This window comes from Sebastes fasciatus, chromosome 8 (genome assembly GCF_043250625.1).
Source record: "Sebastes fasciatus isolate fSebFas1 chromosome 8, fSebFas1.pri, whole genome shotgun sequence".
NCBI classification, from domain to species: Eukaryota; Metazoa; Chordata; class Actinopteri; order Perciformes; family Sebastidae; genus Sebastes; species Sebastes fasciatus.
Window position 1 is genome coordinate 560,441 of NC_133802.1, and position 23,697 is coordinate 584,137.

Consider the following 23,697-nt stretch of genomic DNA (forward strand, 5'->3'; position numbering starts at 1 on the left):
TTTATTTACTTTATTTCTGTTTTATATTTTTTTATGTATTCTTATTTTTTTTTCTTTGTCTTGTGTATGTTTTTTTTATACTGATATAGTTATGTATGTTTCTTAAAATAAAGAAAGTGTTAAAAAAAGAAAAGAAAATGTACTGAGAGATTCAGTCTTAGTGGGATGAGAAGCGTCCTCTTCTTTTTAGGGAATCACAGGCTCCTCCTCTTCCAAACTTTGTCACGGCTGTGGGAACTCCTCGCTCCTCCGTGTATCGGGAGTAGGTGAGCAGAGAAGGCGTGGGCCCGGAGAGAGAGCAGCAGAGAGAGAGCAGAGGACCGAGGAGGACGCAGAGAGGAGCTGACGGAGCATTAATGACACACTGGCCGGTTACAGTTAGAGGGATGCACTTTTAGCCCAATCCCACCACTGTTTTCAGGCCCGATCTGCCGACTCGAAAGCGCCAAAAACGGGGACAGTTTTGCCATTTAAACCCAACTTTAACGGATTAATTTATTCTCAGTAATGGGCTTGGAACGATTTGGCGTGAAGACGCCGGGGATAGTAGCCCTCCTCGGCCGCTCGCTCCTTTGTATCAGCGGACTGCTACTCACTTTTTCTCCGCCTGTCAGCGAGGCGTTCAACCTGGACGTGGAGAAGCCAGCTGTTTACAGCGGACCTAACGGGAGCTACTTCGGATACGCTGTTGACTTTTATTTGGCTGATTCTGCAAGGTGAGTTTTCTTTTCTTCTTTAACACAGAGGTAATGCAATCTTCCATTTCTTTTTTCCTAATAAAAAAGTAAAAAAGAGGCTTATTCAGCAACAAGCTCCAGTACAGTCTGAAACATTTGTTAAGAATTGTATCTGGGCGCTTCAGTTGGACACGAATATGCGCGCAGCGTGCACAACTTTCCATGGGGGACTATTTGTTTTTGCCAAACTTCAGAACATGTACAACTCCTCTGTTGAAGTTATAGAAGTTTCCAAAAATGAAATATGCAATTGATCTGTGGAATGTTGTTGTGGCATTAAATGGGGGTTTTGTGTGCGTACTGTGATCTTTGGATACATGCTTTACGCACAGCGCGCACGAACTTCAGTGTGCGCCAAACTCACTGTAATTCAATATATTCAGGAAATTGGATTTGTGCTCTAAAATGACTCCTACATCAAAGCCCAGATAATACTAATATAAAAGAGTGGCTATTTCATTATATAAATAAAAAAGAACTAACCAAAACCTTTTTTGGAATAACCATCAAATCATAATCTTATTGCCATACAAGATGACATTTAATTCTGACCTTTTAACAGGCCAATACCTTTAAACGCCAGGGGAGAAAAAAGCCTGTTAACTGCAATCTCATTTTATTGGTCTGAAATGCTGATTGTGATGCTTCCTGGCTCAGTGGGGATGTGATCCCTGTGACACCCAGCATGCTGTGATTGTCTCGCATTCTTCCTTTAAGAGCTGTTTGGCATCGGTCATTTTGAGGGACTCATGCATACATGCCTGTGGTCAGCTCTAATACCATGCTAGTATGTGGAGAAAATAATAGTGTGGGACATTCTGACTGTCCTAGGAGCATGTAATGTTTATACACTATCTGTACAAAAACAATGACAGATCTGCATTTGTGTTGCTGCACATTCAGCAGACTTTGGTGAGTCCAACCCTGTAATCCTAATAATCATTAAGAAAAGGTTTTGCAGCAACAGTCAAGGTTTCACTCAGACGCAATCTGACTTCCTGGCTGAGTCTGTGTCTGCTGAGCAGCACCAGTCCAGCGGCGTCTTGGCCCCACTGTAATGCATGCTGGGATTTGAGGAAAGGGCTTTGTGCCGAGTGGGCCGCCAGCAGCAGCTCTAGTTTCCCTGTTTCTCCTCCCCACTTCCCTGGACGGCACAGACATGGGAAGACCCCCCCCTCCTCCTCTCTTCCCCTGGCTGTCTCTTTAAAAGCCTACTGCCATTGGTCTTCATCTCTCTGCCTGCATGGGAAGCTTCAGGAGAGCGGTATGATTTAGGACGTGAAGCTTGAATGCATGAACCCCTCTTCTCTCTCCAGCAGCATCCCCCCTCCTCACTTCCTCCTATGCTGATGTCATTCTGCAGCATTGCTTTTTAATTCTTCCATCCCCCCACTGTCTAGCCTCGCTCCTCCATCTTCTCTCCTCGACTCATTAAGTGTGAGATGGAGTCGACGTCATCTTACTGGAGACTGAATCTGAACTTTTCTACAGTTGGGATAAAATGCTCATGGAGGAGGAGATGAGACAATGGTTCTTTAACAGAACAGGAATAATGTTTAAGTGTAGCCTCCTACAATGCAGCGCCCTGTAATTTCCCTGCGGATGATATGTATTCAGAATGTCAAATGTCAAACAAAGTGAAGTACGAGGGAGCAGATTTAAGATCATGACTCATCGCTTTATCTGCATGTATCTGCCACTTTTCATTCACAGTTTCTTAGAAGTGGGCGCATATCATCATAGTCCTGAAAGGAGTTTCTGTTATCTCTTGTTTTTGCCATCACATCATCATCATCACCATACTTTAAAGACGTGGGGGAGCGGGGTGAGGTCAGTTGAGGGTTGCACAGGGAGTTACTGCAAGCCTGTCTCCGACTACAGCGACATATCAGCGAAATGAGACGGATGGCAGATGCAGGGAGGAAGAATACTTCTCCCCATCCATAAATGCCCCTGAGAGGCCTGCGAGGGAACACAAAGGCCTCCTTTCTCCCAGTCTGACTTGACAGCAAGTTTACATACACAGGCGGGTCTGTCATGCCCTTCGGCCTGGCGTAATAAAATTAAGTTTGGACACTGGCAGACGGCCCACCATGGTAGAACGCCTGAGGGTAGCGTCTGTGAACTGACGGCTCTGGTCAGATGCACACAGGAAGGGCAAGAGGATATATGGTCCCCTGTGGTGTATGTGTGTTGTTTCATGTTGAGTGAAGATGGACACCTCACATGTATGTACAGTATGTATGTATGTATGTATGTATGTATCAGTCCCACGCACACCTCCCTCTCCATCAGGGGAAGAACTCCTCAAACAATCAAACAACAGTAACTGACTCCTCTCCAGTGCCAGGCGGGGGTAAGGGAGTGGATCATACCAAAGACAGAAGGGGTCAAAAGGTCAGGGCTGTAAATAATAACAGACCCGGCCTGGATTGTATGAAAGGATGAGACAACTTCTTGTGCCTGTTGAATGTTTGAGGAAACATACATTTCAAACCACTGTTTTTAAAGCGGCAGTAGGCAGAATGTTTTTGGCATCATTTTGGCTGTTAGTTCAACGCAGCTGTCAATCACACGTGAACTCCGATCAAACGGTCAAACTAGGGAACGGTGATCAAATATGACTTAATATTCTGTTACTGTAATGCCTATTTCTCGCCTCAGAAACATCTTGTAGTGTACTGTTTAGCTGTAAAATAAGAAAGTTTGGTCCGGCTGGCGGTGCTTGGTATTTCCTCAACTAATCTCAACATGGCTGCCGGGTAACAAACATTCTCATTTTACAGCTAAACAGTACACTACAAGATGATTCTGAAAACATTTTACGCAAGAGATAGTCATAACAGTAACAGAATATTGATTTGATCGCGAGTGGTTGAGACGGCAAGGCTCCAGCTCGGCTCTGATTGGTTGATTTTCTCCGGTCTATGAAATCTTGCAGATGCCGTTAGGAGTATTGGAGGACACAGAGGCACATGATTTTTTTTTCTGTCTCATGCACTACTGTCAGGATATAGTGACTTTTCCTAAAAAACTCCCCCAAAATAAAATCTGTCAAATCAGTTGTTTCAGGAAAAAAAAAAATTGGGCTAATTGGAAGATCACTTGGGTTTTATAAAAAATAACTTTTTTAATCATATTTGCTCCATCTTGCCTACTTCAGCTTTAACTGCTCCGAGTGAGATTACAGTGCCATTAAAAAGCTATGCCCAATGATGGATGACCCTCTGATGGAGATAGTAATGTGTTCCAGTCCCCTGCATGCGTTTCACTGACGTGTCGGTGATGTGCATTAAGCTCACGGATGGTTTGGCCATGACGAGCTCATGCCGGGGTCGGCCCATCCATGTAGGTCACTCCCCTGAAGTTCACCCTCTCAAACAGGGTTTGAGTTGAACTAATATTGACATTGGACTGAGGTCTCTTTTGGCCACTAAAGCTGCAATGCTTTCTCCTCATCCCTCTCCATATATGATCAGTCTCATTTCTGTTATTGTTTTCACTGGTGTCCTTTTCCACCGACTTGTTTCTAAATCAAACGAGTGTTTGAGTTGCAGGAGCACAGCTTGTATATTTGCGCTGCCAAGCTTTTCTTCATCCAGGTTCTCGTCATTGCGTGTAGACAATAGGGCCCTTTGTCTGACGGCAGAAATTGTTTACTGTTTTCCATTTAAGGAGTTTTCACCGTGACTCATTTCTTTCTTAATTTATTGACCTTATTTCTGTTGTCAAACTTTGTATGCACCTCTGATAATCAGGCCAGTAGGTTGGGAGCATTAGTGTCTGTAAAGGTCAGTCGGGACACACTACACTGCCGTCTTGTCTCAAACATAAAGTGCCTGTCTAGCTTTTACTGGTCTGTAGGTAAAAGGGGCCTTTAAATAATGAGCCTGTGTGTGTTTCACTGGAAAAGGTGACGTTGTGTTTAAAGGGCCCATGTGTGGACCCGGCCGTCACGTCTGCTGCTGTGTCGAGTTGGGAATGCCCCGAGGACGTCATGTCTACTTTGGAATGGAGTTAGCCATCGGTCAGGGTCGTCCTGACTCATACTTTGCTAGATTTAATCTCTGCCTGCCAGCAGGCCTGGTTTGTTTTAAACCCAGCAGGTCACTAAATGACTCACATCTCTGGTAACTTGATAAAAGGCTATCCTAAGCAAATGACGCCATCGTCCGCCAAATTCTACTCAAATTCAAATTAGCATCTCATATTTGAGATGGAAATGAGACGTTAACCTCTGGCCATTGCTGTCTCTGGATGTATGTATGCATGTGTGGGTGCGGCTGGGGTTGTGGGGGTGCACAGACAAAGTGTTTCAACAGCTGCTTCTCCCCCCACTATCACCATGTTTAATACAACAGCCTCTCTATCCTGAGGTGAGAGGACTGGACCCCCTGACGTGGGCATTGTGGAGAGGTGTGAACCAGCAGCAGTTCAACTCCCTGCAGGAGGATTTTAGGGCAGTTGGGACTGTGAAAAGTGGAGGGAGGGGTTGTATTTGTGGGTGGGAAAACAGTTTGGTATGAGAGAATGCATTGGCTCGACCACAACGTCATTTTTTTTTTTTTAAGCAGCAGGATGTTTCAGATTTCTCACTTGCCACTTGTTAAAGGCTTTTTGCATGGTTGGTGGTTCAGACAGAGCAGCTGCTGGTTTTCACACATTAATGCAGCAGTCGGCAAGTTGGAGCAAATATGATTAAAAAAGTTATTTTCATAAAACAGTCACTATATCCTGACAGTAGTGCATGAGACAGGTAATCTGAAAAAAAATCATGTTCCTCTGTGTCCTCCGGTGTCCTACGGTGTCCTCTGGTGCTCCTATTGGCATATGCAAGATTTCACAGACTGGAGGAAAAAAACCAATCAGATTCGAGCTGGAGCCTGCTGTCTCTGAGCAGCTGTCAATCACTCCCAAACTCCGATCAAACGGTCAAACTAGGCAGCGCTGATCAAATATGAATCAATATTCTGTTACTGTAAAGCCTATTTCTTGCCTCAAATGTTTTCAGAAACATCTTGTAGTGTACTGTTTAGCTGTAAAATGAGAAAGTTTGTGACCCAGCAGCCATGTTGAGATCAGTTGAGGAAATACCAGCCAGAGTAGACTTTCTCATTTTACAGCTAAACAGTACACTACAAGATGTTTCTGAAAACATTTGAGGCGAGAAATAATACGCCTTAGAGTAACAGAATTCATATTTGATCAGCACTGCCTAGTTTGACCGTTTGATCGGAGTTTAAGAGTGATTGACAGCTGCCTCCGTTGAATGAACAGCCAATAGGAACACTCTCTCTCTGAAATGACCTGTGATTGGCCAAAGTCTCCCGTCACGGGCTAGATGTTCTAAAGTCTGAAAACAGAGCCATGAGGAGGAGCAGAAGTCTAGTTTTCTCTCAGAACACTTGAATTACAATATGCTGAAAGGTTATTATGAAAATTTTGCTCAATGATGCCAAAAATATTCGGCCCACTGCTGCTTAACTGTAAAAGCACCCATAAGGATGGTATAATACAGCCACAGGATGATCGTCGCCTACTGAAAGGTTGAAATCGCTAAATCAGCTTGTCATGGTCTTGCTGATTCAGTTACCAGGCTAGTAGCGACTCCTACCCAGCTGCAGAGTAGCGTAAATCATCAAGTTAAACTATAAAATTTACATTTTTCCTGTGTGACACTAAACAAAATTTTTTGGCTACCCTGACCAGCAGCTCTTGTGATCTGCAGGCCACCTGTTGCCCAACAGTATTATCCTTTTGAGGATACCAAGGAAATGTTTTTTGTGGTGATGGTGGGATCAGATCCTCGACAGACCGGACTGTTTATCTGATCAACACCGGTCGGCGGATCAGATCTCAGTGGCTCCTTTTCAAGTTCATCCTGGGATGCGGATGCTGTCATAAAAGACACAACTTGCTCCAGGCCCGTAAAGCAACATACAGATCCTTTATCTGGCTCTTACAGTAAACCGTCTGACCGTTAACAAAAAATGTGGTTTCGGCTCAGCACAGTAGACAGTCTGTATAGTCAGCAGCACACGCCATCCCAGCAGGCACTGCTACTCTCATCATCCTCAGGCTCCAGGACAGCAGCACTGAGAACACGTGTGTATGTGGTGTGTGTGAGTAGACGATCGTCCATATGGCAGCCGTAAGGACTCAAACAGCTTCTGTCTGGCCTTGGTTCTGAGAGGACATGAGACTATTCGTATGGCTCCATGTGGTCTAGAATAAGTCATCACTTGTGCTTCTCATTTCATGTCATTCAGCTGATCTCACTCTAAGTGCCCACGCATGCTTTGAAAAGTCAATATTACTGCAGGATGACATACGATTATTCATTAATTTGTTCAACATGTCGACTAACTCCCGTTGATCCAGGTATCATTTCATTATGTTGGTCAGGTGATTCTTCAGAGATGTTTGTTGTATTTATGCTCCATTTCTCCGCTGTGGGAGGGGGAGCGGTAAAGGTCAAGAGCTGCTGCTGGCTCAGATCAGGTCGCTGCAGCTGAGTTTCTCTACTGATATGGAACCACTCCAGTGTTTAAGCATGTGGTGATAGCTCTGTGTAAACTCCCTGGGTCAACCTGGTCTCCTACAACATTACGTTCCCACACAACTAAACTGCATTCTCAATCACGTTCTGAGGGAAACAGAAGCTGCGTTCCAAATCACATACTTTTTCTTTTTACTTTTACTATGTACTGCAGCTGCCCCATACAATTAGGACATACTACTTTGTCATAACATTGAGCTCATATATCTACTGCGCAGAGGATTGTGGGTCAGAATAGCCAGAAAAGCATGCTGGCTTGCATACTGCAAAAATAAATCTGAATGCAGAAGGACATTATTATTGGTATTTTTGCATTCTGCATTTGACCTACTGCTAACATGTACTCAATCTTTTTTTTCCTTGCAGTAAATGGTAAATAGTGTGGTAGTTTTGTATGTTTTAAACATGTGGTTAACGTTGTTAATTGAAAGAAAACAAAATAAAAAATGCAACAAACTACTACTAAACTACTTGGTTAGGTCGTAAAGAACATCATGGTTTGGCTTAAAAATGACTCTGTTTGCTATGATAGAAAGCCATGGATGTAAATTAAAATAAGTGAACGTTGACTTTTATTTTCACTCTGGACATGAACAGGGCTCTCCTTGGTGAAAGTCCTGTGTTTGTTTGACCCGTCCACCACTTTCACGGACTATCATTATAAACGTATTTGTGATACGTCAAAAAACAAACGATAAAATACTTTTCCCTCGAAACATAATTCGCAGTGGCAATTCTAAACCTCTTAAAATGGGGGGGGAGTGGGGCAGGCTGGGGCCACATGTGATTTTAGGGGTACACAAGGACCAGTGTGTAACAATTAGGGGGATTTATTGGCAGAAATGGAATATGATATTAATAACTGTGTTTTCTTTTGTGTATAATCACCTGAAAATAAGAATTGTGTTTTCGTTAGCATAGAATGAGACGTTTATATCTACATACTCTTCACGGAGTCCGCCATGTTGCACCGGCATGTTTCTACAGTAGCCCAGAACGACTTGGGCCGCAGTCGAGAACGTTACTCACTCCCGTCGCCGCCTTTCTCTAGTGCTTCACCACTCACTTCCCCCGTACACACACTCTAAACAAAGTCTGCTCCAAATGACCTACAACTGGCTCTAGAGAGCGCCATTCACATTTTTCGCGTCAGCCACCGTAGCTCTCTAACACCCTTGGCACACGGGAGAGGCCTCAGTTGATACCGCCAAATCCTACACACTGCACCTTTAAGCACAACTATTACATACCTCGGGAGGTACAGCAGTCGTCCACTAATCAGAAGTTGTGGTACGATCCCTGGCCCCTGCAGTCGACATATCCAAGTGTCTGTGGGCAAGGTACTGAACCCCAAGTGTTAGTGTTTATCGCTCCAGAGGAACAGGTGGCACCTTGCATGGCAGCCTCTGCCACCCACCAGTGTGTGAATGTGTGTGTGAATGGGTGATTGCTGACTTATGTTGTAAAGTGCTTTGAGTGGTCGCTAAGACTAAAAAAGCACTTAATGTAGTCCATTTACCAGCCCCATAGGTTTGGTTCTCCAAAAGATTAACGATACACATATAACAATAAACACCATAATACTCATTCAATGCTAACGTACATTTGATCACTGCTATGGGGATAAATGTAGGGGGAAAATGTACCAAAATATCTGCCACAGTAAGGGAGTTCAGAGGGGGTTCCATGCTTAATATTTCTGTGGCACTGGCCCCCTCTGGCCTCTCTCTAGAACTGCCTCTGTTAATTCACAATGCAGTTTCGTTGTATGGGAACGTCATTTGTCGGGGACAGGGCTGCTGTACATGTTTTACTTCGGTGTCGCTGAAGTTTGAAGTCCACAACTCATTTTCCCCCCACTCTCTCCTTCTGCGTCTGTGCCACAGCGTGCATTGAGCCGTGTTTATGACTGCAGGTGGTGACTGCAGCCGGCACTGGCAGCCTTAACATATGTCATTTCTCCCCCCGCCCCTTTCTAGCTCAAAGCAGTTATAATAGCGTTCAAGTGACATCAGCTTTTGCAGCTGGGTAGAAGACAATTAAATGTGGAATTGGTGGGGGGGGAATAATGTTTGGACTAAAGGGGCGGGGGGTACCAGAGGAATTTGCCCTCTGACAGCCTCCCTATGTAACCTCATCATAAACCGTATTAGCCATGGCCACGCACAATAGTGTCACATCAGCAAGTTCCAGCACTCTGCATCACCCCTAATCTCTCAACCCCACATAAAATAGTGGTTACAGTCTGGCAATTGTGGTGCGTTGGAAGGTTTTCTGAGCTTCAAATGAGACAAACCCAGTCCTCAGTTACAGTGAAGCTGTTGTTTATGCATTCCTCGCTGGCGGCCCAGATCACTTAAAGTAGTTTAATTAATGCTTAATTGTCAGCTGGGGGGTGGAGGTCATTAGTGGCTGCTGTATGGCAGCTGGTGGGGTTGAAGAATTCTCCAGTAGCCAAAACATTTCTGTGAACATCACTTAAGATTGGTCAAGGCTTTGCCTGCTGTGATCCCCATCATCACTCACTCTCATCCCCGGCTCTCTGAAGCTCTGTACCCTGCTATTGCCTGGCAAAGGCGGTGATGCCGGCAGCTTGGAGGTCCCCGTACAATAACCCCTAATTTGATGTTGATAAAAATGTACCAGAATTCACGAATATGTAGGATATTACTTGACATTCCTGTAATATTATGTCACAAAGTCTGCTACAGTGTATTAGCCGTGTGTTTACTACGTGTTTATTTGCATATAGAGCGGGGAAGTGAGTTCGATTCACAAGTGGTCACTCCAGATGTATGTGGAGACGCATTCTAATGCCAGGTGTGAGCAGACGTTCTTAAAGCTGTCCACTTGTGTTCGAATCACTATAGGATGCATCTTAATACCAAGTCTGAACACGGCCAGTGTAAATAGCCTTTTGTCTAGACTCTCTTTAGCCACAGTGGTTTGGACCCAATGAGGATGAGTTAAGGATCGCCCCCCCACCAATTACATATATTTGCATACCCATCCCAAGAGCCGGTCATACACTCCACCTACTTTCACAAAGGAATTTGTAATGCAGCCGACTGCAGTTACATATTCATTAAATGCTAATGATGCTAAAGCTCTACCTTTTGAGCTCACAGCTAGCAGATAAGGTGTAGTAGGGCGGAGAAATGCCAGCTTAGAGCTAGACTGATCCTCGCCAGATAAAGACCCATTAGATGCTAATTCCCTCCTCATTCACAGTACTTTCAGATCGCTATCAATCTGTGTGTGTGTGTCTGCACATCTGTGTAAGGTAGTGAAAACTCGCTTCAACCGCCAACGTGCTGATTAAAGCATGATCTGCTTGTTATGTTATTTCCTGTATTTTTTTCCCCCTTTGAAAAGCTGCCACAGCCAACTACGGCTGGTCTCCGTTCAGATCGGATTCAACAAAAAAGATGCAGCGGCATCCAGTTTCCTTGGCCTTGTTATAGTGTGTACATGTTCCTCCAGCGGGGTCGCTTATCGCATACATGTGCTTGCATTTCAGATTATTTCGAAAAGGTTTTTGGCGTAGAAGAATTTCTGTTATTCGTTCGGCTCTGAAACTTTTTGCAGCCATGTCGTTCAGCGTAGGTAATCCTTCTTACAGTTTGTTTTTTGACAAGAGTATGGAGGACAGAACCTGTCAAAATAAAAAAAATAAATTAATGAATAAATAAATGACTCGATAAATAAATAAATAAATGTAGCAAAAGTAATATTAAAAATAAATGTAAAAATAATAATAAAAAATAAATACATGAATAAATAAAATGGAAAATTAAACAGAAGAGTAAATAAATAAATAAAGGAACTAATACAAAGATAAATAAATAAAGAAGCATATTAAAATAGAAATATCAATTTATGTCACGTTCTATATATTAATTAACGGCTACATTTATTTCAATATTATTTTTGTTACATTTAATGACATATTTAGTTATATATCGAGTCATTTATTTATTTTTTGGCAGCTTCCGTCCTCCATACAAGAGTGCTGACGTGTAGACAGGCACATAACAGATTGGTCTGCTCGTGTTAAACATTTACTGACTGCTTGCATATCTGTGTGTGAGAGTTTTGAGGAAGCGAGAGGGAGATCTTCAGCTATCTCAAATCATCTAACCAGGAAGCCTCTCTGGGATTTAGATTACTGTACAGGTGGAGCTCTGCGGCTCACTGGGATATTCCTGCCTCTGCACACGCGGTCAAAAAATGTTTCTCGCTCTCCAAGTTGGACCGGTTTGTTTCTTTTTCTCTCTTCCAACACAAACCAGGAGTTTCTGCTCCACATTTGGAATTGGCATTGTTATCAAGACCACAGTATCGGTGTGATATTAAACTTCTGCTCTGCTGACCTTCCCTTTGTTCTCCACACAGTTGTGTGTTCTCAAAACCATAGATGATGAAATGTTTTCATAGCTAGTGACTACCAACGCACTCCGGCCCACTTCTGTTAGATTTTTTTCCGTAAGCCATCCCATAACTTTCTGCGTTTTGTCATCCGAGATAATAGATAGGTTCAGTGGGATTAATTATCGTGGATTACAAGGCCTTGGAATATTGCACGGTTTAACTGCTTTTAGACTCATGCTGGCTCCCCCCGTCTTCCTCTCTGGACCCCGCTGAGTAGTTACCCTTGGGGGCAGGATGCTAAATTTAACCAAAATGTAAACATTCTTGCACTATTGGAAGATCTGGGGCAGGAAAGGGTGGACTCTTCCTGTTTTGGAGCCCCGTAGACATCGTCTGGTCTCGATTGTCTCTTGCCTCCTTTACCCACATCACTGCCAGTGACTGTGTGTGTGATTCTTGTCGGGTCAAGTGGATCCAGAATGAGGTAATGGCTAAGCCATCCACTTAAGACCAATTATCTACTGGGGGATATTCTTTTCCAACTTTACCATGCTCAAATCTTTATTTTCTCCATTAACGTATCTCACTTTTCTTCTTTTCTTTCATCTCTGAAGGCTCACCTGTCGCCTCGCTGATTCGTTCTATGTCAGTTGAAGTGGTCCTGTAGTTGCACAGTGCAGCTCCAAGGACGTGGAAGTATAATGCCACAGCTGAAGAAACAAGAACGTGCCTCCACTTAGCCTGTCTGCTTTCTTGTTTTCCTATTGAATCTGCCCCACAGGGATGCATGTGTGACCGTGTGAGTGCTTCTCCTGCCTGCACAAGTGCAGCGAAAGGGTCTGTGAGCATCACATGTGCACATGTCATAGCAACAGTTCCCCCCTGGTTGTATGGGGATTATGTAAAACAGCACTGCAACCTGTTCAAATGTTTTGCTTGTGAGTCAGAATTCGGCTCGCTAAGCGGTAAAATGTGCGTACTGCGTCGTATTTAAAGCTGTCGGGTGGGAGGTCTGGAATGCAACTTTTAATTAAGGCCAGGCTAAAAGAGCTGCAAACCATAGCAATGGTTTGGTAAAGAAATGTAGGTTTATATGTATCACATGGTTGGGTAAACTAGATTTACAGCATGTTGTATCTCTTTTTGTCTCCTGTTTGCAGTGTGAGTGTGGTGATAGGAGCTCCCAAAGCCAACACAAGGCAGGTTAACGTTACAGAAGGAGGATCCGTCTTCTACTGTCCATGGAGCCTCAGCCAATCAGATTGTCACACCATCGAGTTTGATACTGAAGGTAAGCATTATGATAGAGCTGTTGGGAAGGTCTGACAGCTGTACTGTCAACTCAGCTTTTTTTATTCTCCTAATTTTTTGATTGGACGACCAATCTTCAACAAATGCTGTTCTAGCTTTGCATGTGACTACCTGGTTGTTGGAGAGTTTGAGAAGCTGCGTGCAATGTTTAAACTCTCTTAAGGCCCAGACACACCAACCCGACATCAATGAACTAGCAGCAACGAAGGCTACCACTTGCATCGCCTCACGTCACCTTTGTCTTGGCCAAAAAGATGCACTCGAACACACCGCAAAGACTACAGCCTACTACCACGTACGTTCTGCGCCTGCGTGAGATGAAATAACTCTCCTCACCAGCAGGCGGCAGTAGTCTGTTTTCATCATTCAAAAAGAGAAACCAAAAGACCGAGGACTGTGGATATACAAGCCGTTGTTATGATACGTACAAGAAACAAAGCGGCGTTTACTGACCATTTCCATACCACTCTCACTCACCACTTAGCTTCACTCCAGATGTTCATGTCGTTGTGAAAATATCCGTGTATTGGAACGATCAGATGAGATGAAGATGAAAAAGGAGAAGAGCCTTCTGTGTTTTTCCTATTGACTTTAGTCGTTGGCTTACTTTCCTCACTCCCGTTTCTCTTCTTGTGCACTGATTCGTTTAAGCTGAACCGCCAATCAGAGTGATTTTTCTCACCGATGGGCTCCACCACCGATTCAACATGCTGAATCGGCCTAAAAACCTCCAACATGGGCAGACTAGAGCCGACAATGTGGGACACACCTGAAAAAACTAGACCGATATACGTACGCTCACCGACGGACCCAAACTGTCCGACGGCTGACCGTCGACTTGGTGTGTCAGGGCCTTTAAAGGTGCAGTGTGTAGGATTTGGTGGCATTGAGTGGTGTGGTTGCAGATTGCAACCAACCGAGTACCCCTTCGCTCACTCTTCCCTTTCCAAGACTGCAGTAACGTGAACCGGCAAGTGCAAAATGCGTTGTTTGACATGCTCCAAGGCCATCCATACCATAATAACACTACCTTAGGAGCAACAGAAGTCCGACGGGAGCTGGTGGTACCACGGTTTTGCACTCTGCGTCTCACATTACCGCAGTTTCACAAGGGTGTCAGAAAACTACGGTGGCCTTCATGTAATGTAAAAACATGAAAGGCTGTTTCTAGAGCCAGTGTTTGGTTTGTTCCTTCTGGGCTACTGTAGAAACATGACGGAGCTACATGGCGGACTCCATGAACTCCTGCCTCCTATGTAGATTATGAAAGGCTCATTCTAAGCTAACAAAAACGCAACAATTCTTGATGAATTGGTGATTATACACTAATGAAAACAGAGTTGTGAATATTATACCCCTGAAATGTTTCACGGTGTTCCTTTAAAATGGCCGAGGTTTGCTGCTTCTCTGTCCACTTTTGAAGCCATCGGAGCATTTCCTCTCTGCTCCTGGTGTCAGCAACCGGTCAGGATCAGGCGTCAGAGTTCCACTCCACTGAGCTTTTTGGGTTCCTGGACGCAGGATGATCCTTTTTTCCTGTTTGTGTCTTCTCTTTGGGAATGAAAAGGATAATGGGGAGTTGAAGAGGTTTTTTGAAGGATACTCTTTCCTTTCCTCCAGGCTGTGTTTGTGTTGGAGCTATAAGGAGATAAGCAACCAATAAACAAATAGGTCACACAAAGAGATGTCCTGTTGGTATGACAGGTGAAGCGGACACCGCCGGTCCTGACAAAAAGGCTCCGGTTGAATCAGAATTAGATAAAGTGGTTTGGGAGAACACAAGGAAGTCTAGGAGGTTGTCTAATGAATGGATTCATGTTTCAGTATGTTGTCATCAGCCTGTTTTGCACAATAGGGCCATGGTGAGGTGAAGAAAGGGACAATCAAAGTAAAAAGACTGCTAGCCCTGAAAACACACACACTCACAGTATGAATCATGCATATAGAGGGACAGTTACCGCGGAGCTTCTGGCCTCTTTCCTGAGAAATCAAAGCTTAGCATTGTGGGCCAACTTAAATTTACTGTCCATAATGCACAATAGGGAGAAATATTCCACTGAGTGTTTCACAAGCCTGCTTTAACAACATGCTTTTATTGGACACACCGCTGCTCGGTACCCTTCGCTCCACTATTTTTGCACTGTTTTTCTTGCAACATGAAATGTGTTGCGCATCCACGGGCGCTGGCTGGAGGCAACAGGGAGTGATGTCATGAGCGAGCGGTGAGGCCTCACGGTGAAGGTTAGTCCCCTGGGCTGTCAGAGTGTCCTTCATATTTTCTAGGGGCCTTTTGAAAAAGCCGAGAAGAGTACCAGAGCCGGTTCTGACATCTGGATTGCAGCAGAACCACCGCACAGCGGAGGAACACTCAATACATGGACATCTGCATGCTATATAAGTCCAAGTCCAAGTCCATCTGCATGCAAATGTGGCTGTGCCAAACAGCTGTTATATGGATGACATTTACTGCTGCAATTCATTTACTGTAGCTGTGACTATTTTCGTTGCCAATTCTGAGAGTAAATGCTGGAGCAATAAAAAAAGACAGACAGAATTAAAAAAAAACGTTCTCCGCTATGAATCTCTTGAGTAAAGGATTGCTATCTTCCACTAGTGAGTATGTGGTATTCCACCACTAAAGCCCCTTTTCAACAGCAGCAGCCCTTTCCCTGGAACTAGGAACCTTTTGAGGAACTAAATCAGGATTTAAATAAAGTTCCGAGGACATTTTACCCCCGAAAAAGACCCTGGTCGTGGGGGAGTATTTAGAAGCCCCGTTTCGACCACAGGAACTTTCTCCTGGCACCAAGAAATCCCGGGGACATTTTATGGGACCTTTTTACCCCCCTCAAAGTAACGGTACTTTAAGGGTGAAGTTTACTGCTGTAACCACCAGCAGCCCTCGTGCCATGTCATGTTGCTTTTTCATGCGTCAGCGGACTAATTTGCAGGTCAACGGTGGGCTGAAAGAACCTTTTAGTTCCTTGAAAAGTAGTTCCATGGACTAAAAGTCCCAGGAACTTTTGGTGGAAAACCAGCTTCTGAAAGCACAGGAACTTTCGGGGTGGGGTTTGCAGGGATCACCGTCGCTGATTGGTGAAACACACATCACTGCTGCTTCAACTTGTGTACCACTTCATTCATAAAACAAGGACGTACTCTATCGATCTACGACCATTTTAGGATGAGGGAAGCGCAGCATTGCTGTGAAAGAGAGAACAAAAGTTATTTTCTGATTATTTCACTGCGGTGCACAAATAAGCAACCATCAAACATTCAGCAGATGATTTACTGGGGAGACTGACGATCTTAGTTTAATTTTCATTCATTCTATCCAACGTACATCAGTAAATACTATGCAGCAGTAAATGTCATTGCAGTGAGACAATTTTTTTCTACGTGTTTTTTAGATGAAATTGTAGAGTGTGTTTACAACCAGCAGCCCTTGTCCAATGTCATGTTGCTTTTCATCGGACTAATTTGCTTCATTTTCTCAGGTCATTAGGCCGCTATTGAAATGCAGACAACAATGGTCTGAAGGAACCTTTAAAAGTAGTCCCAGCCCGGGACTAAAATTACCAGGAACTTCTTGGTGGAAACCCGGCTAAAGTGGTGTCATAGGTCTCACTGTCTCTTGGTGTGTTTGAGCTCTGACACACAGGCCACAGACCCTCTTAATTAGCCTAACTAATTAGGTCAAAGTGGCCAGAGGCCCCCTCCCATACACTTCCTCTTCCACTGAGATAAGAGCCTGTCTATGGATCTGGGAGGAGGAGGAGAGGGGGAGCGAGGGCAGTAGGGAGGGTGTGAGAAGGGCACATAAAGGATGGTAGGAAGGGAGGGAGGGTGAGAAGGCCAGAGGGGACGGGGGAAAGAGGGAGAAACCAGAGCCCTGTTCCTCCGCTCTGTCCCCTCTGGTCTCCTGCTGTTGGTACTCCCACAGGGCCGGCTGATGTGATGAGTGAATTTGGCCATTTGTCTTCAACCCTGCCGACACACACAAAAATACACACTCACAATGAGAGGCTCTAATGCCACTAATGGCTGTCGTCTCACACACAGTTCAAAGACGAGAGTGGACGCTCTCCAGACCCCCACACTCCTCTGCCGGTCTCGGGAGAGACCGGGCCGGGCACCGTGTCCCATTGGCGCAGCGCTCTAACCGTCCTCCCAGGGGGACTTTGGTCAGATGACATGTTGTTGGGGCCCGTCTCTGGGTATCTCCGCTCTGGATCTCCTCTATTTTCATTGAAAGCATTCCACGTGACTCCAGCTGGCTGCCTTCAGTCGCCTCGCAGACAACAAACAGAACTTTTCATCCCCCATTATAGTGACACAGACCCAATGCTATAACTAATGCTGCCATGTGAGAACTTCTTAAGGCGGTTACGTTGATGTGCTCCCCTCTCTTTTACAAGACCAGATAACTAATCACAGTTATCCAGAATGAGTTACTTTCCGCTGCTACTTCTGGTTGCCTTGGTAACATGACTCAAACAGTCACTGTGCAGCTCCTACCTTTCCCTGGTGGCCTTATCCAAACAGAGACCGCTGAGTTATGAAAATATTAAGAAAGTGTACGCTTTAAGAAAAAGCACCATGCAGCTTAGGCAGATTAGTTAAAGTAACAAGCTTATAAGGAGCCGTTTGAAGGGCTGGTCATGTTATTAACTGTATGACTAAATCACTGGGGGTAGGGCTCGCTGCTGTAGGCCCATGATGAATAACGCTAGCAGGAAACCCCGATGTTGGAGATTAAACAGAAATACAGTTAAAAAACTACAATCTCTCTGCTTACTGTCTGGGGTGAAGAGGAGCAGCGCTCCCTGAAAGCAACAGAGAGAAAGGGGCTGTATAAACGCGGTGACTAGGGCGAGATAGTATAAGAAAAATGAATAGGAAGATGGAGATAATATTGAAAATGAAAACAGAGCAAGGGGGAGAGAAGTGTGTGCCTAAACAGAGATGACTGGGAGGTTGCTATGAGGAAGCTGGGCCAGAGTGTGTATGTTATGCTTGGACCCCGGCCCCTTCGCTGTTTCCACAAAGACACGGAGCAGCTCCAGGCTGCCGAGTTGGCTGGGAAGAAAGACCAGGGGCGGACAGGCATGGAGAAAGAGGCCTGACGCACAGCCTGCTTTCTTCACGTCCACATAGGTCATGATCTCTTGCAGCATCTAGCCTCAGACCCTGTTCTGCTCTTTTGCAATATGCCTGTGGTTTGACAAAGTCTACAGGGGGGAATGAGTCTGAGGACTAGGGGTGGGAAAAACAAACCTATGTATCGCAATTTCTTTTTTTTTTTACAATTTTGAAATTTTTTAATGCCAGAATCGATATGTTTGCTTCATTTGAGTCTATGCGGAGGTAGAGAGAAGTTACCGCTTTTATTGTTGTAATCTGAGTAACGTGACATCATATCCGTTCTGTATCTGTCAACCAAAACAAACCTCAGCGGGCCGAAACGAAAAGGTAGAAAACGGCGAAGGGTCCGCGTGCATACGACCTGCACCTCCCATGTTAAATCCAGCGTGGTAAACACTACACATCCAGTAAAGGATGGAAACACTTTGGGTTTCACACATTGCAGGAAAAGCAGAGCTAGACATCACGGCTTAAGCTGCATGCTAACTCTGTCACGGAAACAATGTTGATACTGACATTTATGTTCTCTGCATTCAAACGGCCCCGATGGAGCTGACCATGGATGGATAAAGAGAACGGAGCTGACGGGAGGGCTAGAGACCACCTTGGAGAAGTTAGAGGAAGTAGACACGTGTCACTACGTCCGGTTTTCAAAATAAGGTGTTAACAAAGGGAACTGTATCTACAAAATACATCTATGGAAATAAGATTGATGGATTATATTCACCAGAAGTATAAAACATTACATGTCCCTTATAAATTAAAAAGAAAATACCACTAATCTGTGAGGGAAATGTCTTTATTCTTAGATTTTTTTGGTTGCTGAAAAAAATGTAATAAATAATTCCTGACAATGACTGATATATTTGACTTCAGGACATCTCTGACTACATACATGCGGAAAATCAAACATTTTTACTGTAAGAATTTAGAGATTTTATACTAATACTTAAAAATCGCAATACATATCGAATCGGCACCTGAGTATTATGATAGTATCAAATCGGGAGATAGGTGTATCATCCAAGCCCTACTGAGGACTGCAAAGGGTTAAGTAAGAGTGGTTCGGTTGCTCCTGACCTCACATTTGAACATTTCCTATGTCAGTTCATACTGTGAAGCCCTCAGTGTGTGAGCTCTATGGAAGTGATGTGACTTCCTTACCGAATCAATTTGTTTGCATTTCACTCTCCGTCGCAGCACAGATGCAACGTCTGTCTTCCAATAAAGTTGAGTTTTAAACCTGACTCCCCAGACCATCTGTCATGTCACCTGCTGCTGTCAAAGTGTTGAAGTTGGAGATCAGCGTTAGTGGCCAGGTGGTCAAACACAGCAAAGGGTCATGGAGGTTAAACTAGTCCGGTCCAAACCCGGCCAAGAACTACTATCTCCTGAACTGCGGCCGAGTTGCCATACTTTTCAAATTCTCACCCTGATTGTCTTTGAATGAATAATAGTCTAACAACTGGAGTCTTAACGCCTGCTTTCTGCCAATTGTCCAGATGTTTCCAAGAGCCTGGGAGGGGAAGGCAGAATTAAGTTACTCAAATGAATGAATGCATGTTTTGCCATAGTGCTATTACTCAGTGTCATTTTCTTGTGTTGTTCCAAGGGGATCGCACCGTCTTGCTCAACGACACGGAACATCAGGTTGATTTCAAATCCCACCAATGGTTCGGCGCCACTGTACGTTCTCACGGTGACACTATACTGGTAAGGTGACCCTCTCGGGGATGATTTTGGGGGTTGGGTAAGAGAAGGACTAGAGTTTCAGCTCTGCACCACACCACTGGTGCTCTGCTGTGAGAAACTTCGAGTGATGTCTCACTCTGACGTCAGGGGGGATGTGCATAGTTCTTTGTCAGAAATTTGTCTCACACATTACTGTACATTAAGTTGTTGTCACTCTGGTCCAGTTTTCAGCTCTAGTCTCAACACACAGTGTAAAGAAACTTTTTGTGCCCCCCCTGTGACATCAAAGTGGAGCCGCCTCTTGTTTGGTCTGATAGTACGGGTTGTGACCTGGGTTGAGTTACGGCGGTTACCCTGCTCCAGATGTACCGCTGACCTCAGCCTGGGTCTCCCCCTGAGTTCACCAGTGTGATGTTGCAACTGGAAAAACATCTCCCACCTAAAAGCTCACCTCATTCATCACCACATTTCCCTCCCCCCACCCCCCCGCCAATCCCCATCTCTCTCCACCTCCTATCTACCCCAGGCTTGCGCCCCTCTGTACTCCTGGCGGACTGAAAAGGATGTCCCCCATTCTGACGCAACAGGAACCTGCTACCTCTCAGTCCATAATTTCACCAAATTTGTGGAGTACGCTCCCTGCCGCACAGGTAACTGTGACCTCTCTTCAGACCGTCAGTAATGTTAAAGGGATAGTTTGGATGTTTTGTAGTGGGGTTGTATGAGGTACTTATCCATAGTCGGTGTATTACCTACAGTAGATGACGATCGGCACGCACCCAGTTTGGAGAAACATACAGGAGTTCCAGCATGGAAGCAAAGCAATGTACTGCTGTGGACGGGGCCGGCACAAAACATATTTTAGCCACCTAAAAGAAAGGGTCACCTAAAAAAAAGGTTGAGTGTACGCTATATTTAAAATATTTTCACTGCTTTACCTTGCCGTCAGACAGCTAGACAGCTGTCTAAAATATTTTTTGCTGCCGGCCCCGTCCACAGCAGTACATTACTTTGCTCCCGAATGGAAACTCCCGTCTGCTTCTCCAAACTGGGGGGGTACCGACCGTCATCTACTGTAGGTAATATACCGACTAACGATAACTACCTCATACAACCCCACTTCAAAACACCTGAACTATCCTTTTAACATGGATCGTTTTTTTTTACATAGCTTACACAGCTTAGACAGATGTCTTCTATGTGGGAGTTAGATCAGGGGAAATGTTTTTGTTGATGCAGTAATGACTTGAAATCAGAAATTTTGGATTATTAAACAGTTATTACATCAAATTATTCATGATGCACCACTCCACTCCTGTATGTTACAGAGATCAGTGATGCGGTGGGACAAGGCTACTGTCAGGGAGGATTCAGTGCCGACTTCACAACGGTAATAACTAAGTTCCTGTTAGGGAACCACTTGAGGTTTCTGGGATAATCTTTTCCTTTTTCATTGTAGTAATTCGCAGGTTTTATCTTTCAGGATGGCAAAGTGGTATTGGGAGGGCCAGGCAGCTACTTCTGGCAAGGTATGTAGGGATTTCCACATGGAAATCTGACAAACCAAGTCTCAAAATGTTCTTCCAAGTTTATTTTCATGACTCTTTGGTCTTACTTTAGGTCAGGTGATCTCTGCAGCTAAAGAGGACATCATCAAAGCGTACTACCCGGGCTATTTTATGCAGTCTGTGGAGGGCCAGATCCAGACCAGACAGGTCATGGCTGAACATGATGACAGCTACCAAGGTAAGAGCAGCTAATATAACCACACATTCACACATCTCTTCATTTGGTCGCTATTCAAGCTGAGGCTGATGTCTGTCATGTTGTCTGCAGGCTACTCTATCGCTGTTGGGGAATTCAGTGGTGATCAGGTGGAAGGTAAGTCAATAAAAGAGGTTATGCACGCACATGGCATATGTTAGGTGATGCATGCAGGAAGCAAAACACATAACGGCAGTCACATAGCAATGCAAATATTACAGCTGGAGTGAACAGAGTCAGCTACAATATTTTACATGATTATTGAGCTGTAAATGTCATCAATACAGGAATTCTCGTACCCTCCTGCTGGGCTTTGACCTGTGTGTTTTCCCTCCTAAATCTTTGCTTCATCTCTCTGTGCACTTCAGATTTTGTGGCTGGCGTTCCGAAAGGACTCATGCTTTATGGTTCGGTAAGAAAGCTTAATCATTACACTCATTTTGGCTCTCACTTTGGTGCTTTTAGGATAAGATGCCTGGGCTTTAAATTTGGGGCCGATACAGGAAAATGAAAGAAAGAAAACAGCCTCAGTGGTGTTGTCACAGTGGGAATTATTTTCACAGTGAATTCCGTACCAGAGACTGCTTATTATAGACTGTATAAAAAGACGTTCACCATATGTGGCTGCTGTTTTGCAGGTGTCTATTCTGAACGGTACAGATCTGAAGACGATGATCAACTACACTGGCGAGCAGGTGAGTCAGAGAGCTCCTGTCTCTGGCCTCGACAGAAAAGCTCCTTCATGCTCCACTTCCTCTGTGTTTTCATTGCTTGGCTCCTCGTGAGAGCTCTTAACTTGTTGAGTCAGTGTAAGCAAAAATAATTTCCTTTACAACGTTCTCTTAACTAGATTTTGGTCTCTTTGGTGGTTTGTTGTAAAGCTCGGTTATTTAGGGGAAAGTGCAGTGGCAATTTGTGCAAATGGTTCTGGGAATAGAGAGGCACTGAGCTTGTTTAAACAGTGATGATTGAGACAGCTGAATAAATAAAATCACAAGTGAATTTGCTTACACTCTTGTTTTGACCCAAGGTTAATGACAGAAAATAAAGAAAATGAAACTGACCTGGAACAGAAACCTGTAAAATCCATCAGGCCTCCATGTTTCCTTCAAATCTCCCTTTTTTTCTAGTAATGCAGAAAGCAAGTCTGAAGTTTTTGTGTTATCTGATGCCGGATACACACTACACGAGAATCAACCCGATCCCCCCCTCGCGACAATCGTTAGCAAAGCCCCGATTTGTTTGATGGTTCTAAAGATCATCTTTCCAGATATTCCCATGGTGTGAGGTATTAAGAATGTTTTTTACATCTCCGATCGAGTCGGAAGTCCATACCGGACGCACCAATTTCAAATCCTAAATATTAAACATGTTCAATATTAACGATCGGATCTCCTGTTGTGTGTGGGGAACCCCGGGGACAGCTGATGATGCAGTCATGTGGGAAAGATCGATAGCCAATAGAGAACCAAGCTGACTGAAGCGGAAGGACAACAACCGCCATAATTCAAAACGTAAAGCATAAAGTAGCAGTAAGCTGGACCTCAGAAATGGAGGACCAACTCATTGATTTGTGGCAATGATTTATTTAACATGTCTCCATGACTTCATGCATTATTTTTCTTTTTTCTTCGTGAATTTTCAGTATAAAGTAGTGCATTAACTCACAACGTTAATTCTTCCTGCCCGTTGACCGCCATGTTTGTTCACTTTTGATCGCGAGAGATTTCGCGAGATTCTGTTTTTTTTAGTTGTGACTCTTGCTGTTCATGAATGGAATCTATATGTGGTGTGCTGTTTTGGCCAAATCGTTGCTCACCACACACTATAGGAACAAAACTGTTAAATTTAACATAGTGTGGGGTCTCTTACTTTTTCAAGATCTTTCAAAATCTTTCAAGATTTGAATAATCTGTTAGTATGTGCCAGCCTTAAGAACAAACCAAATCGTGATGATGTTAGTGTCTTTTTATGATGAGATTTTCAGTCATGGAAACACTTTTTTTTACAGATGGGATCATATTTTGGGTATGCAGTGGCAACGACTGACATCAACAGTGATGGGTGAGTCCCTGTCTGTTTTTCTCACCCTCCCTCTCTTCCTCTGTCTCTTTCCTG

General features: G+C 44.3%; 1 protein-coding gene across 2 annotated transcripts in view; it reads left to right on the forward strand.

The window, feature by feature from the left end:
* Window positions 1-243: 243 nt before the first annotated feature.
* The window catches only part of itga5 (integrin, alpha 5 (fibronectin receptor, alpha polypeptide)), a 55,669-nt gene continuing 32,215 nt past the window's right edge, over window positions 244-23,697 (forward strand). The window contains exons 1-11 of one of the 2 annotated variants that reach the window (XM_074642805.1): window positions 244-716; window positions 12,828-12,958; window positions 19,736-19,836; window positions 20,342-20,465; window positions 21,144-21,205; window positions 21,299-21,344; window positions 21,436-21,561; window positions 21,652-21,696; window positions 21,948-21,991; window positions 22,218-22,274; window positions 23,591-23,643. In XM_074642805.1, the coding sequence (XP_074498906.1) occupies window positions 508-716; window positions 12,828-12,958; window positions 19,736-19,836; window positions 20,342-20,465; window positions 21,144-21,205; window positions 21,299-21,344; window positions 21,436-21,561; window positions 21,652-21,696; window positions 21,948-21,991; window positions 22,218-22,274; window positions 23,591-23,643 (998 nt within the window). In that variant the 5' untranslated portion in view covers window positions 244-507. The remainder of the gene's footprint in view (window positions 717-12,827; window positions 12,959-19,735; window positions 19,837-20,341; window positions 20,466-21,143; window positions 21,206-21,298; window positions 21,345-21,435; window positions 21,562-21,651; window positions 21,697-21,947; window positions 21,992-22,217; window positions 22,275-23,590; window positions 23,644-23,697) is intronic. The other variant, XM_074642804.1, reaches the window with a different exon arrangement.